The 16,043-nt window shown below is 32.7% G+C and overlaps 2 protein-coding genes and 1 pseudogene across 5 annotated transcripts; all 3 read right to left on the reverse strand.

Moving 5' to 3' along the window:
• Positions 1-1,767: 1,767 nt before the first annotated feature.
• On the reverse strand, positions 1,768-3,646 carry LOC107913780 (60S ribosomal protein L18a-2). 2 transcript variants are annotated; one of them, XM_016842410.2, is made up of 4 exons: positions 3,496-3,646; positions 3,060-3,175; positions 2,897-2,960; positions 1,768-2,279 (listed from the first exon to the last, which is right to left on the reverse strand). In XM_016842410.2, the coding sequence occupies exons 1-4, from the start codon at positions 3,508-3,510 to the stop codon at positions 1,938-1,940; spliced, it is 537 nt and encodes a 178-aa protein (XP_016697899.1). In that variant the 5' UTR covers positions 3,511-3,646; the 3' UTR covers positions 1,768-1,937. The 2 variants fall into 2 exon arrangements, with proteins under 2 accessions (XP_016697899.1, XP_040958763.1); XM_041102829.1 differs by lacking the exon at positions 3,496-3,646 and adding an exon at positions 3,405-3,484.
• A 697-nt stretch (positions 3,647-4,343) lies between these two features.
• Positions 4,344-7,726, reverse strand: LOC107914875 (phospho-N-acetylmuramoyl-pentapeptide-transferase homolog). 3 transcript variants are annotated; one of them, XM_041102830.1, is made up of 8 exons: positions 7,654-7,726; positions 7,298-7,527; positions 7,035-7,228; positions 6,264-6,714; positions 6,085-6,149; positions 5,499-5,692; positions 4,927-5,135; positions 4,344-4,709 (listed from the first exon to the last, which is right to left on the reverse strand). In XM_041102830.1, the coding sequence occupies exons 2-8, from the start codon at positions 7,523-7,525 to the stop codon at positions 4,527-4,529; spliced, it is 1,524 nt and encodes a 507-aa protein (XP_040958764.1). In that variant the 5' UTR covers positions 7,526-7,527; positions 7,654-7,726; the 3' UTR covers positions 4,344-4,526. The 3 variants fall into 3 exon arrangements, with proteins under 3 accessions (XP_040958764.1, XP_016699412.1, XP_040958765.1); XM_016843923.2 differs by having other exon boundaries at positions 7,298-7,694; XM_041102831.1 differs by lacking the exon at positions 7,654-7,726 and having other exon boundaries at positions 4,927-5,114; positions 7,298-7,609.
• A 1,785-nt stretch (positions 7,727-9,511) lies between these two features.
• LOC107913804 (la-related protein 6A-like) lies at positions 9,512-13,922 on the reverse strand (annotated as a pseudogene).
• Between the last annotated feature and the right edge of the window lie 2,121 nt (positions 13,923-16,043).

The raw sequence follows: 16,043 nt of genomic DNA on the forward strand, positions 1-16,043 counted from the left end.
TTAAATCTATTTAATATTATTAGGTATAAGTATTTTTTTAATTTATTTCTAATTTATTGAGAAACATTTATTTTAATATTTTTAGTGTATTTGATCTATATTTCTTAAAATTTATTTTTATATCAAAATAATAATATAAAAAAATTAATATGAGCATGCTAGACCTAACTCAAATTTTAGAATTTTTATTTGAATCTTGGACAAAATTTTATACTCCCTTTTAAGTCGGGCCCAGCGGATGCCAAAAATTCTATCATCATTCACTTCAATAAACAACGCTAGTGACACTTCAATATCATTAACTCTTCTGGCCTTGTAAACTCAAAAAAACTGTGTTATTCCTTGAATCTAGCATAAAGATTGGTTGACCAGACTTGAATCAAATTTGCTTTCATATTTTCGATCCTTCAAAATGTTGCAGCTACTACAAAACACATTTCAAAAGAAGTATTTTTAAATTACATAATTCATCTATTCATTAGATTTTTCTTTATTTAAAATAATTATTATTATATATTTATACTATCTTAAATATTTAATTAATAATCTTAATTTTTAAAATTTTGATGAATAATTAATTAAATAAAAATAATAATTAGATAATTTATTCATTTGATTTAACTTAAATATTTGTTTTATTATTTTTTCTATTTGAAATTTTGATTTTAACATAATTCAAAAAAACAATTACAACATTTTTAGAAAACGCACTGTTTTAAATTATGTAATTTCTATATTTATTAGATTTTATAATTATTTTCAAATATTTAATATTAACTTAAGTAATTTATATGTTCATTAAATAAGCTAAAGTGGGCCAATTAGGTAAAACTTTTATATAAAAATTATCTCATCAGATCTACTAAAACAACCAACTAGAATAAGCCACGTGTATGTAAAAAATCAATGTTCTTTTCTATTATATCTTCTCCAATTTTCAACCAAAAACTAAAGTTGATAACGCAGAATATCCAGATTAACATATAATAAAGAAATTATGTATAGAAGAAATCTTTAAAAAAAAATTGGATTTAATATTATAAGATTGCATGTGATTTTAGGGAAAGTCAGTCACTAAGCTAGAAAAGGGGAAAGGGAAAGGAGCCCGCTGACGGTCTTTTTTGTCGAGAACGATAGCGGAGAGGAGCAACGCACAGTGGCTCACAACAACGGTCAATGAAGGAAAAGAACAGAGAGTTGAGAGAAAAAAGAAAAATGAACAGGAAAAAAAATTGAAGCCGCCTCTTAGAAACCTAAAAATATAAAATGAATTTATTGAAATGAAAATTAAAAGTTCAAATGAAAAAAAATTAATTTCACAAGTATAAAAAATTAAATTAAATTAAATTTTTAAACACATGGCACAAGATGATAGGTTAAAATTTTAAAAAATTAACAAAGTTAATCAAGTACCAATTAATATCAAGCATGTACAAGTTGCCAAGTTCTTATACTTACTCTTATAAAGTTGGACAAAAGAATTTTAAACCTTTATATAGGAACCATTCCCATGTTTTGGGATTTAACTTGGACAAAACAAAAATTCAAGCCTTAAAACAAAAATAATTGCTTAGGTTCAAACCCAAATGTAAGAACAATTGCCTAACTTACCAAATTCAAGTCCCCAAAAAATGATTCACCATCAAATTTATTAGAAAACTTGCGAAATAAAGCCAGCAATTTCTTTTACTAAAGCATCCTAATTGCCTTCGAGAAACAAAAACCCTGGCCAATAAAGTTCAAACATTGCAAACCAGCTCATCGAAGTAAACAAAATGTGATAGTAAATTAAAGAAAATTCAACTTCAACCAGTCAGATGTGGCCTAGGCTTCTCAAATGAAAAACAATATCCAATCAACAAACTGACAGACGTTCACTACCAAAAATTTTAGAACTATAAACCACATCAACTCTCTTTTCATTGCAATGAGAGAACTTACATAAACAAGTTAGGCTTTGATGCCTTGTAAGTGGTCTTCAGCTTCCTGGTAGGCGGCCTTACCTTCTTGAACACCAATGGGAACTTGATTTTGGAGTTGTGGAACTGCTTGGTGCTATCTCTCTTGCATAGCTTGGCTGGGATAGTTGCAGTCTTGATAATCTGGATACATGGGAACCGGACTCTGTGGCGAGAAGCCATCTCAGTGTACATTTGTTCAACAGCTCCGTTTAGAGTAGTGTCACGGTATTCCTTGTACATGTTATGATAACCGGTACGGCTTTGGTAGCGGAGCCATATACCATAATTCTTGATCTTGGTAGGGTTCTTCTCAAATATCTGCAGAGAAATTTGATTTAGATACCAGGCATTAGAAAAAATATCAAAGAATGCATCAGAAATTGTGTTGCCTTGGGTGCACAGATGATCAATATACAATCACTAACTACAGCAATTTTTTCCTGGATAAGGATTCCACCACATGGCCAGTAAATGAATTCTGGTCAGCAAGAAAAGAAAAGAGATAGGGATAAAAAAAGAAAACCTAAATCATCCAATTTTAATTCCAGGAATTGCTTTTCGAATTCAGTCTTACATATGAAACCCCAAAAAGTTATGTGACCAAATAAATCATTTAATGCAATCACAATCAGCAAAACAAAGATGAATAAGCTACAAAGTACAATTTTCTAAAACGAAGTCAGTAAGAAAGCCTTAAAATCAGATATTTCTTGGATATCTATGCTCCCTGCTGCTCTCAAAACAAATTTAAAGAGCTTAAGAACACAATCTCCAGTGTAAATTGAAGAGTAATGAGCTAAACATTGGCAATCCCACACACTAGCTATAAAAAATAATGCAAAGGATGCGTTTCTTATTCAAATTTCCACACATTATCCCACAATAAATCACTTGATACAGAGTGGATTATCAAAGGAATAACACTGAGAATATACCTCATTGATGGCAAGGACTTGACCATTGCTCTTCTTAACCTTCTTCAGCTTCCTCAAGAAGTACCTAATGAACATCAAAGGAGACACAAAAATCAGAAACCCGTCAACATAAAGCAAATGGGAAATAAAGTAAACCAAAAAATCCATGAAAATAATCACTAACCAGAACTTGGATTTGGCCCGAACCTCATTGGTGGCCCAGAGCATCATCCTATAGATCTTGGGATGCTCATCGCTCTCTGTTGGGTGAGCCCTTCCAACAACTTGGTACTGGTGAAACTGCAACCAAAACCAAAACCAAAATCAAACTTTTCTTCTTTTTTTCTCTCATTTCTCATATTAATTCAAATACAGCTTAAAGCAACACTCCTCCCTTTAATGGCTGAGACAAACCCATTAAACCAGTAAAAAACAAGTGTTTTTAATCCCATATTTACTAACAACTTTCTAGCCAAAATGCAATAAAGAAAATTTCGAACGGATCGAAACCAAGCATAACATCACATACTAAAATCGCTATCAAATTTGTGAAGCTAAAAGAGGGAAATAGAGGGAGTAGCGGCGTTGATCTGAGAAAAGAGAAGGCGTTGCCCACTTACCCTGAAAGTAACCATTTTTGAGGGAAAGATAGTATCTGAAGAAGTCACGGCCCTCTCTCAATTAGGGTTTTGTCATTATCAAAAACGTTTATATACTACTTAGCTTTTAGAAATTGGATTGGGCATAGTGTTTTTAGACGAGTTCCTGTTATTAAATGGGTTTAACAAATTTCTAAACATCAACCCAAATGGCTATAAATTAAAGATCTTATATTAGTATAAGCCCAATATGAATCTTGAATTATTCTTATTCGGCCCAAAATTAATACAATATTTTGAGTCATCTCTTAAATAAAATTAGATTATGGTAGACTTGACTAAAATAAATATATGTAATAAAACTTTAAAAATTAATATGATAATTAAATATATTTTGGTTGAAATGGTAAAGCTGAGATATTTAAAATTATTTTATTTTATTGATTGAATCTTAGTTCGATTGGTATCGTTATTATTACTAGTGCAGGAAGACGAGGGTTCGAGTGCGCTGAAATGCATTATTCTTATATTTAAGGATTGGGACGAGATTATAGGTAGTTCTAAGATTGTATAAAAAAAGGAGATTTTAACCACATGGATGAAAAAAAATAATGTTGGGAGAATTTTAGTTCTATTTAAATATTCAACTCTATTCGGTTTCAAATTTAATTGAGATCTAATATGACTATTAAGTATCGAAAAATTAAGAAGAAAAGTGTTACTTTTATAGAAAAGGGCATTTATGGTAAAGCAACATGTTGTGGTCGGTTAAACATAACATCTTATTTTAGTTAATTTATGACTTAAAAAAAATCCAGATATCCACTGTTACTTATTATAAAATAGAAACAATGGGTAGATTTATTCCCTTTTCTAATTCAAACCTCTTTATAAGGGACTGATTTAGCCTTTTGTATTTAGGGTTAACATAAAATTGGAAATTTTGAATAAAAGATTCAGAAATATTGAGAGGAAGAAAAGAACACCTTTTTATGACTAATATAACTAAGGGGAACAAAATTTGAAGATGGGGTGAAAATGATGTAAAGATATTATGCAGATTTAAGGCCTATGTAAGCAGCACATAAAGCCAACACAGAGGAAACAGCATATGCACCAGCAACAATCATTGGCTCTTGGAGTCCACATAGTTCTAGATGATGATGCAAAGGTGCCATTTTAAACAACCGACTCCCGCTTCCATGATACTGTTTAGTTGCTTTAAAGTATACCACCTGACAAAATACAGAGTCGATTATCATCGACATTCATCCATAGTTGCAGCAATGATGTATTATGCAATGTCGGAAAGTTGAACCGATAACACAATCAATGAGGGTAACTCAGAGCAACTACATAGTACATGTTTAGAACAAATACTGATTCATGCACTAATAATTAGAGGCAATGGAAAATAGCACAAGATCCAGACATTTAACTTGAATAGCATACCTGCATAACAACTGATGATGCTTCCAAAACAAACAAACCAGATGCAATGAATAAGGGAAAGAACATTCCAGTACAAGCGGCCATTGCAGCTAATGCGCCACCGAGGGCCGATGATCCAGTATCACCCATAATTACACCTGCTTTGTACTGGTTGTGGAAAAGAAAACCAATGCAGGCCCCAGCCATGGCTGTCCCAAATACACTAAGTTCTGATGGGGATGGAGAAATAACATTTCGTTTTGAAGAAGGTAAATACTTGTAAAGAGCATAAGAGAAGCTTAAAATTTACAATCATATTTTAGTGTTTCACTAAGCTGGATGCAATAATAAAATATTAATAAATATGATAAGATGAAAAACAATGGAAGAAGTCAGAAAACTTCAACAAATCAAGGAGTAGGCTTTAAAATATTGTTTTGCACGTCATCTGGATGATGCAACTCAAAAGTGGAATCATGTGTCTTTAAAAATGTTATTGCAGCAATAGCCAATGAATAAGCTGTGAAAGACGATAAATGCATGCGACATCTCAAACTAACGATATTTGCTTGTTCAAAGGAATCTATACTAACCTGGGCATATTGGAAGCACCGCAATTGACATTCCAATAAAAGCTAATGAAGCAGTCCCAGCAGCAAGACCATCAAGACCATCTGTTATGTTAACCCCCTTTCCCATGGAAACAAAACAAAGTGGAGTCAACAATAGGTAAAATTTTCCCAAGCACAGCAGGCCCAACGGTGCAGGTAGAGGAACCAGCATTTTCCTGCAATAAAAGTTAAAAATGGTTTAAGAGAAAACCAAATGCATCATTTGAGCATTAAACACAACATGAAATATAGTCTTCAACCAACAGTCTAACACATAAACTGAAGCAATGGGAGAAGAAATGTGAAAGACCAAATGGTAGTTTATTTACTCGAGCAATCATCCATTAAAGACCTCTTTTCTTATATTCATATAACTGCTACAATTCCCCCTAACAGCTCTTGTATGATAACTCTCCTTCACTAAGTTTAACCAAATTATTTTCTTTCTTTTTTCCCAAAAGAAAAGTTAAGGAAACTTGTTATTTTGTCATAAATTTTCTGGCACAAGATTAGATATGTGAGTTACCATCAGATAAATCTGATTCAAATTAGGTACAAGAAGATATACATGCCATAGGGTGACGATAAACGTGTAGAATCCAACCAAAATGAAAACCAAATCCCAACAGCTGCCTGTAATGACAAGCAGTTCAAGATCAGAGCCAAAAAAGGTTAAAACCAACGCCTAAAGTGACAAGGATGGAACTTATATGATTAAAGAAAGAGGCAAAGGAAAAATGTAGCTACCTCCAAAAGTAGCCTTAACAATGGATCTATACCATTGCTCTTTTGCTTGGTGGAACCTAAGGCGTCATCAAGAAGTCCAATTGTAGCAAATGCCAAGGTTGCTGCTGCAGTAGCACCAACTTCAGCAGAAGAAAAACCAGTTGCAAATCTCGCAACAGCTATACCAACCGGTATAAAAAAAAGTCCACCCATCGTTGGGGTCCTCTTCTTTGTCAAATATTTTTCTGGCCCTATTTTCTTAACTATTTGGTAAAACTTAAAAATTCTAAGCAATGGGATACCAACATAACCAGCACACAAAGCTAAGATCAAAGATATCAAAAACGGGGAAGTCAAGTAGAATGGCGCTAAAGGTAGCCTAACAATTTTCCATCCACACCAATCCACAAGTAAAAGAACCATTGTCAGGAAGATTATAAGAGCCAAGTTCATTATCATCCCAGGGTATATCCTGCAATTAATTTAGCAATCCGTCAACAAAAGCCTTGAAAAGGGTATAAATTCATGTAAGTTTAATTATGTTTTCAGTCCCTGCAGTCTTCAAACTTTTGAAATTTAGTCCTGTTTTAAAATTAAAGTCCAAATCATAACACTATTAACACATAATCAATTCAATAACACTTTAATTTTTAAACCAGGGAAGTAGAAGGAGTAAATTCATGAAATTAAAAGCAGTAGGACTAAAATTCAAAAGTCAGAAGAATACAAGGAACTGGGGGGAAAATTAGACCGTTTATGTATCAGAAAACTCATAAAAAAAAAGGAGCTTGCTTGTGTCTTTTTAGGCCTTTTCCACGCAAAGCAATCCGACGGGAAGCCTTGGCTAGAGCTTCTTCGAGTGGCAAATCCTCATCAGACAAAGAATTTAATACCAAATCCCCATCGCTATCTGACGAATGCACATAAGCTGCCACCGAATCCTCTTCAATGGTCCAGTCATCAAACGAAGAAATTCCCACGGAGTCCTAAAACAATAACCAAAATAATAATAAAAATCATTTCAGAAACCAATTGAAAAAAGTGTCATTGCTTACATCATCGGTGGCGTTGACTCTAACAACATCGTTTCCGGATCGCCGCCTTCGGTCCTGTACATTTTTGGATCGCTTGATCTGTAACTTGAGAGGAGAGTAGAAACTCGACGTAACGGGAACGCAGAACCGAGGAGATGAAACGGGGAGGGAGGTGCGTCGTTTTGGGGGTGGAGTGAGTCCCGAATAAGAGAAATGGTGTAGAGTTAAAGATGATGAATGAGATCGCATGACTGAAGTTTTCATTTGAAGGAGAGATTAGAGGCCATTCGACAGAATTAACTGAAAAATGGTGGATGCAAAAAAAAAAAAAAAAGACCAACAGAAAATAACTGATCATGTTTAAAAAGGAAAAATACCTCGTAAACACCGGTAACGTGGAGACTGTGGGTTTCAAAGCGTGACGCGCCCTTCGCGTGGGGACATTTGAATCTATGGACATTTGATTATCTATGGGTTGCTTACGTTTGGGCCCCAATATTATAATCCACCCTGATACTAGGTTGGTCCCGATTGATACATAATTCTATTTTCATTTTTTTAGGCCTGGAATAACTAGTGAATTACAACTCTATTGTATCGCAATCGGTGCATTGGTCTTTGCGGCCTTAATGCTTTTTGCCGGTTGGTTCCATTATCACAAAGTGGCCCCAAAATTAGCTTGGTTCCAATATGTAGAATCTATGTTGAATCACCATTTAGCAGGGTTACTGGGGCTTGGGTCCCTTTCTTGGGCGGGGCATCAAGTACATGTATCTTTACCGATAAACCAATTTCTAAATGCTGGAGTAGACCCTAAAGAGATCCCGCTTCCCCATGAATTTATCTTGAATCGTGATCTTTTGGCTCAACTTTATCCCAGTTTTACCGAGGGAGCAACCCCATTTTTTACCTTGAAGTGGTCAAAATATGCGGAATTTCTTACTTTTCGTGGAGGATTAGATCCAGTGACTGGGGGTCTATGGTTGACTGATATTGCACACCATCATTTAGCTATTCAATTCTTTTCCTAATAGCGGGTCACATGTATAAGACCAACAGGGGCATTGGGCATAACCTAAAAGATATTTTAGAGGCTCATAAAGGTCCATTTACAGGCCAAGGGCATAAAGGACCATATGAAATCCTAACAACATCATGCCAGACTTAAAAAATTATTTAAAATTTTACTAAAGCTTAATCCATATTAAAAATATTAAATTTAAGTCTGATAATTTTATTTTTTTAGATTATTTTATATATAAAAATTAATTTAAAAAGTATAAGATATTAAATACACTAAAAATATTAAAATAAATATTTCTTAACAAATTGAAAATACAAAAAAATATACACATGTGATTCGGGCCAAGCTCAAGTAAAAAATTCTATCTGATGCTTGACCTGTTTAGAAAACGAGTCTTATTTTTTAACCAAGCCCATTTTTTAGATTTATATTTTTGCCCAAATCCTTCAATTTTTCGAACGGGTATTCAGACTTGAACAGATGACCCGACCCATAATAAGATCTAGTTGAAATCTATGTATTTTTTTAAAAAAAAAATTACAATTATAAATAGAGTATAATTACAAGCATAAAATCAAAGTAAAAACAAATAAAAATTGAACCATAACTAGACAAATCTATTTAGTTAATTTTATGTGTATAATTATACCAAATTAAAGTTCATATATTAAATTGCACATTGAAGCAAAATTCATGTATAATTTTAATATTTATCCCTATTTATTACCTTATAAAAAATTTATCATTTTTCAATTAAATTAAAACCTAATTAATTTATACCACCATCTCAATCTATATATATATATATCATCCTTCACTATGATAAAACATTTCCCATAGTTTTAAGAGTTATTAGTACAAAACCGTCTGCTATTGAACAAACCCCAAAATAATGTAACAAAATCAAGGCATACATGGCATGCCAGGACGAAAGATCAATAAAACCCTTTCCTAGTTCCCACAACTCCTGGATGAAAGTAAACCTGTCATTGGTGAGCCGAATTTGGGCATGAAAAGTTTTCATCACAAACAGTCGGACTCAAACCAAGTTTGATTTAAATAATATAAGATACGTTTCAATTCAAATTGAGTTATAAAAATGTATAAATATTTATATAAAATATATTTTTAATATTTTATTAATATATGAACAAGAAAATTGATCCTCACTGCTTGGAAGTGAACAATCAATTATATTGTGCATCCAATGATAAAGAACCAAATTATTTTCGCTAAAAATTTAATTGATATGAACATAATCCAAAAACAAGAACCATGTAGGTGGTAATTTTATCACGATGCCAGTTCTTAAATATAAGCTAACAGCATCACTAAGTAAATAATCCATATTTGGGTTTCAAAACTTAGCCTTCGAAACAATATAATAGAAAACCCGCTTCCAGCTTTCCACATCTGTACAATTCCACAATCACAATAACCAACACGTTAGGCAAGATTATACCAGACGCAAAATCACAGCTCACTAGCCTTGCCTAGAAACCAGTGGTCGTCCGCGTCCCATTGTGAATCCCCTCGTTCCATCAGGCATTCTAGGGCCTGGGGGTGGCTTTGATGGTTCAATGGCATGAGATGAGGATGTCGTTCCATGGCCTGTATAACATAATATATTATCAAGCAAATTATTATCATATGGGAATGAAGGGAAAACAAAGAGCTTAGAACTGTGGGATATTCTGATACCAAGTCCATTTGTACCCCGAGTTCTCGGTTTCCTTGCTCGTCCTCTGTTTCTAGGTCGATGCCCATTTTTCTCCTTGGACAAATTCTCGCCATCCTAAGATTAGAAAGCAAATAAATATTTAAAAACCCAGACAATATAAATATTTAAAAACCCAGACAATCTTTTACTTATCTACAATCTTTTACTTACCTACGAGAATGGTTCCCAATGCATGCCTAGTTCTAACTAAGTCTGCAGAGTAAAATATGGAAACTCCACTATGCCAAATTCAAGAAAAATAAAAAGAAACAAGCCATTCAACATCCATTTAATTTATTTCATCCGTTTCTTCCAAAATAAAATAAACAGTGTTGTATGCCTGCCCTTCTAATTCACCACATATTCTTGCACTTATAGAGGAAGTGTTGCCATTTTTTAGTGGAATTTAGAGCCTACCTCATCATCTGGTAAACCTTCATGATGCTGATTTGAGGCGTTATTCTCATCATCTCCCGTTTGATCAGATGCTCGAGCATTGCTGTTCTTTTCAGCAGGGTCAGGTCCTCTCCAAGCTGGCCTTCGCTGAGCATGTTTGCCCTATAACAAGGTGAAGAACATTAATACCAATTTATTCCCAAAGTTTGAGATGTAAAAGAAACAGGAATATTACCATTATTCACTTAAGAAGCTTAACATGCATGCCATTTCTCCAGTCACGTTCATCATTCAAGGTAGCCACCTGGTCCCATAACCAGAGGAGCTCAAAATCAATTAATCATGATTACAATATCCCAAAAGGAAAAATACAGTTGATTAAAATACTTTGTCGACACTTACAGCTTTTTCAGCAGCCTCCACTGTCTCATACTCCACTAGGGCATGTAACTACACCCAAAACCAGGAAATTAAGCAGATCATAAATAAGGCTATATACATGTAAAGAAAGTATAGCTACAAACAGTGAGCAAGTAAAATAGCCAACCTGAAAGTTTGGAAAACTAGCAAAACAACACTGGATCTATTTCAGAACGAACTGTAACTAGAATCAGGAATCTTTCTCTCTAATCCATTTCAAAAAGGGTCATAATTGCATTGACACTGGATGTTACAAAACCAAGGGGTTTTCAAACTAAACGACAATATAGGAAGAAACCTGTTCTAGATAGCTCTTATAAAGAAAACCTGTCATGCTTACAAATCTATGCCAAACTCAAAGATGGTCACAGACACCAAACATCATAAATTTTACGTACAAACTTAATTAAATACCACAATAACAATGCATGCTAATATGCCAACCAATTCATTACAAACCACAAATAACACAAAAATGCTCTTCAGTAATTATTCAGTTCAAAACTTTGTATGATATTTTCAAGAAAGCATGTCTGATCTAAATGCAACAACTGGTTAGGTTATTAGAACAAGGATTGAGAAGAGAAAAAGAAGGGTAAAGGACAAAAGATTGACTAGTTAGACAAAAAATAATCCGACTAGTTAGAAACCAATTCCATACCTTGCTGCTGACCAAAAGATCTACCCTAACACTCTTCTTTGACTCTTCCACAGCATGTGGATCGCGGAGGGATATATTCTTGATGCTGAAAATTCAAAAGGAAATCTACAATCATTTAAACAAGGAAGCACAAACATCATACTTAACGGCAAGAAGGAATGAGCACATTTCCTTTATAAGGGAAAAATCGTACTTTCCGACTTCACCAAATATCCTCCTAATGTTCTCCACTGAATGATCCTCTGGAAGATTTTCTACCAAAACAGTGAATAACTAGGGTCCACAAATTAGATGTCAATTAAAGATACAAATATGAGAATGAAACCATTAAGTTCCCATAAAAGAAATACCTTAGGGTCCCTGACCTCAATAGATGGAAGAGAATTGCGACGCTTCACCATCTTCCCATCAGAACTAACAACCTAGGACATTTCAATGAAATTAAAAATTAATGGCTGAGAGAAAGAACAAATTCTGAATCTTTTTAAATTGAAATTGAAAAAAAATTCTAAATCTTCTTGAATTGAAATTGTAGCCTTTGAATCCGTATTACATCAGCAAGTCAGGGCCATATTGCAGTTATTGCATAAGAAAAATGGCTATCTTTACAAGGAGTGAGAGTCTAGAAACATACAAGTAGGGAAGACTCTTTAAGCACAGCGACTATTGATGGATAACTTCTGCTGAGTCTTTTCATTCTCCTAAAAGACGCAATTACTGATATAGCAACTGCAATGAACAGAAAAATAAAACATATGCATGTAAATAACAAGATACCATGATAATAAGAATAGGTATTTCAATCTGACATAAGGAAGGCTTCACCTTGCAACAACAATAAAGTAAATAATAACTTAGTCATACAACAATGCTAGAAAACTAAAGAGGCTACTCTATCTCCACCTTCAACGGTTTTCAACTGATCACTGGAATTGTCCACGAAACAAACATAGATGAATATGCACAGACAGTAGAATTGAAAGTGGATGCATCTGTCACTTTCCAGGTAAAGTGACATGAAGGCATGCGAAAAAGGGACACGTGTATATCCATTTTGTTCCAAATTGACGAATTAAAGTGTTGCTAACCTGATTACCAGAACTAAAAACACAGGAGGAATAGAAAATATATAAGCTCAAATTAGTAGGTTTATGTGATCAATCTTGGCAACCGTTAACTGTTGAAGCTGCTTACAAGGATACATAATATATAAGCAGTACGTTGCCCATTCAGTTATTAAGGAGAGAAGTTTGGACACAGTTACCAAGCCCTTCCCATCTCACTTGTAGGGGAATTCTATGATCAACTACTCTTTTCACTGCTTAAGGAAAATTCAAAAGATAACTTTCTCATGGTTTCACTCAAAACCGCAAAATTCATGGGTTTGACATACGTACTTGCTATTTCTCAATTTCATCACCACAAACAAATTTTTATACATCATTATCCATAAGTTACTTCAAAACCAAATTCAACTCCACATTCTTAAACTTCCCATACAGTGAAGGCAACCAAAAATTGAAATCCATGCATATTGGGAATCTGCTTAATCCCTTTTACGATATTGCACATTAACTTGTTGGTGATCAGAGTGATCACTGGTCATTTCCACACAGCAAAACTAATCATGGCTACAAGTAGAAACATAATATCATTATCCAAACGTGAAATCAGCCTTCAACGCATTGTGCATATGGTATAATCACGCTGTATTCTTAATGCTTGGCAGCGAATATTAGTCACTTACCAAAACCTTCTTTGTTCTTCTTAATCAGACTCATCATGTACTTATCCGTCGGCAAATTTTCATCGCTGAAATAATATTCCACCTACGAAATACGGACAAATGCAGACATATGAATAGAGAATTAAAGACTTCATGTAAACAACAACACAAATGAAAACATAAAAGATTAAACGGGAATGAAAAATTGTAGGATCATCATTTCAAGAACGCGAGTGAGGAGGAATTCGTGCCCTTGCCTGCTTAATGATCTTATTTTTGAGATCATCAGTAAGGACAGCAGTCGCCGACGAGTTCTCCTGATTCTGCTTTTGATCCCGATTTTGACCGTTAGCGTGGTCGTGATCCTCCTCGGACGGAGGAGATAAAGTCTCAATCTCCTCCTCTGCCTCGACGGATCCGACGGGAATGAGATCAAGAGAATCGCGCGGCGGAGAGAGCGCGGTAGGACCAGCGGTGGCGATGGTAGGCTCCACGTGGCTGTCCATCTTGGAGAGAGAGTAGGGAGGCAAGGAAAAAGTTAATTATTAAACGGAGGCAACTAATTCAAAAAACCCCCGCCCTTTCTCTTTATTTCCTTTCTCCTCCACTCTCTGGAAAATCTTTGTTTGATCTCTGCGGGACCCTTTTATAGTGAAACCGAACTTTCCATTTAAGCCAACAGGGGTTTTCTGTCATTTCGGATGAACTTTGTGCTATTCTGCTTTTGTCATTTCGGATGAATATTGGATCATAACTATTGAATAATAAGTTTTGGCAAAATATTTATTTTACTCCGAAACTTTATAAAAAAATTTATTTTAGTTATTTATTTAATTATTCGTCTCTTTTAATTTTTGAACTTGTAATATTTGTTAAATCACTCAAAATTGATAGAAAAATTAACTTTTGTTAATTTTGTTAACGTAATATTCACATGAAAGTTTATGTGTATATCATTTAGCATTGAATTAATTTAAAAAAAATTAAAAGTATTGAAAAATATTTTTTATATTTTTACATTTAAAGATAACTAATAATTTGCTAACGTGGCATCCACATGGCATTAATTTTAGAGGTGATTTGACAAACAACGAAGTTTAAGAGTTAAAAGAGCTGAAAATTTAAATAGGGAGTTAAAATGACTTTTTCTTGTAAAGTCATTATGCCATAATTTTTTTTGACAAATAAAAAACTAGTTAAAATGTGTCGTAGGACTTGTACTCTTCACAAATATAGAATTTAGTCTATATTTTTATTTTTAAAAATTTTGTCTCTCTATTTTTTATATTTATAAATTTAGGTTTAATTGTTAACCGTGTTAACAATTATACTTGAATTATAAAAGTGAAAAAAATAAATAGACTAAATTTTTAAAAATAAAATTATAAATATTAAATTTCAAATTTCAAATTTGTAAACAGAAACCTATAATACATTTTAACCTAAAACAATCCATACTTTAATAGTACAAAATTTAAAATATACATTTGTGTCACTCTTATATATTATTTTTATCATTTGTACTAACTTAAATTTTTTCTGAGTTTTAACTAAGCCAATAGTGGATTGATAAAGGACTTACCTTGAAATCAAATCTTTAACTAACACCATATCCTATATTTAAAATTTCTAATGAATATTTATTTTGATTTTATTTTAGAATTTTAGAGAATTTATATAAATATATTTAATTCAAAACACATGTATCGCGACAATTCATAGTTTAATTAATTGTAAATGTCATGTCATACATTTAATAGATTATACCTGTCAACTTTACATTTAATATTATTGGATTAAATTGATTAATCGAATGTATTTTAAATACCTTTATAAATACAGATATTACCATATCTCTCAAAAATGGTAAATATTTATTTTAGTTTTTTAAAGTTTTTAAAATTATAAGTTAATTTAATGGTAAAAATATATTTTAATCTTTCAAGGATGAACTTTAAAATTTTAAAATAATAAAAACAAAATTATATTTTAACTTTTTTTATAATTCTATAATTTAATTTTGACCTACAAATATAAATTTTTAGCTTCATCAGTCATTATAAATTAGAATTTTTTAGAAAGAGTGGGCATAATTTAAAAGCAAAATAATATTTTATGCTTAAAATTTGTCTACCGATATCAAAGGTAAGATCCGGCACTTGTGTGTTGTGACATTCACTTGATTGACATGGAATCGTTAAGAAAATTGAGATGTCATAATCCCTCACTAGCTTTCAAGCACAAAGAAGATTCTCAAATCTCAACCAAATCTATTTTGTAAAGTTATCTTAAAAAAATTACAATAAAGTTTTTATTTAAGATAATGAATTATTCAAATATTTTTATTTAAATTACTGGATTAAAATTTTTCGTTTTTTATAAAAAAAAAGTTTCACCAACAAATTTCAAGTGACGATTTGACAATTGGTACTGTAAATCAGTACCCATCAACGAGTAGAAAAATATACCTTAGATCCAATTCGATCTGGTAGTCAGTGTCAAAGATCAAAGAAAAAATTGTTTGAATTTTGGTTCGTAGATTTGTAACCTTTTATGAAAAAAATTGAACTATAGAGAAAGGGGAAAAGAGCTTAAAAAATCATATAGCATAGATTTTAACGATCAGTGAATTAAATGAAAAATTTTAAATAGTTCAGTATCAAAATTATAATTTTTTTAATTAAGTGATCAAAATAAAAACTTACTCTTAGTTTAGTGGCCAATAATGGAAATTACCCTAAATATCAACACTTTACCTCTTAGGAGGATCATGAACTATGCTACTACTTTTTATGTTTCTAGCGGAATAGCATCGGAATC

This window comes from Gossypium hirsutum, chromosome D10, assembly GCF_007990345.1.
Source record: "Gossypium hirsutum isolate 1008001.06 chromosome D10, Gossypium_hirsutum_v2.1, whole genome shotgun sequence".
NCBI lineage: Eukaryota > Viridiplantae > Streptophyta > Magnoliopsida > Malvales > Malvaceae > Gossypium > Gossypium hirsutum.

What these genes read in the sequence shown, in the direction of transcription:
- LOC107913780 (XM_016842410.2), bottom strand. An exon ending in CGGGCCAAATCCAAGTTCTG is followed by an intron (nt 2,961 to 3,059) that starts GTTAGTGATTAT and finishes GATGTTCATTAG; the next exon opens with GTACTTCTTGAGGAAGCTGA. An exon ending in AAGTCCTTGCCATCAATGAG is followed by an intron (nt 2,280 to 2,896) that starts GTATATTCTCAG and finishes ATTTCTCTGCAG; the next exon opens with ATATTTGAGAAGAACCCTAC.
- LOC107914875 (XM_016843923.2), bottom strand. Translation starts at nt 7,540, where the DNA reads ATGAAAACTTCAGTCATGCGATCTCATTCATCATCTTTAACTCTACAC. An exon ending in AAAGGCCTAAAAAGACACAA is followed by an intron (nt 6,715 to 7,034) that starts GCAAGCTCCTTT and finishes AATTAATTGCAG; the next exon opens with GATATACCCTGGGATGATAA. An exon ending in TTATCGTCACCCTATGGCAT is followed by an intron (nt 5,693 to 6,084) that starts GTATATCTTCTT and finishes CTTTTATTGCAG; the next exon opens with GAAAATGCTGGTTCCTCTAC.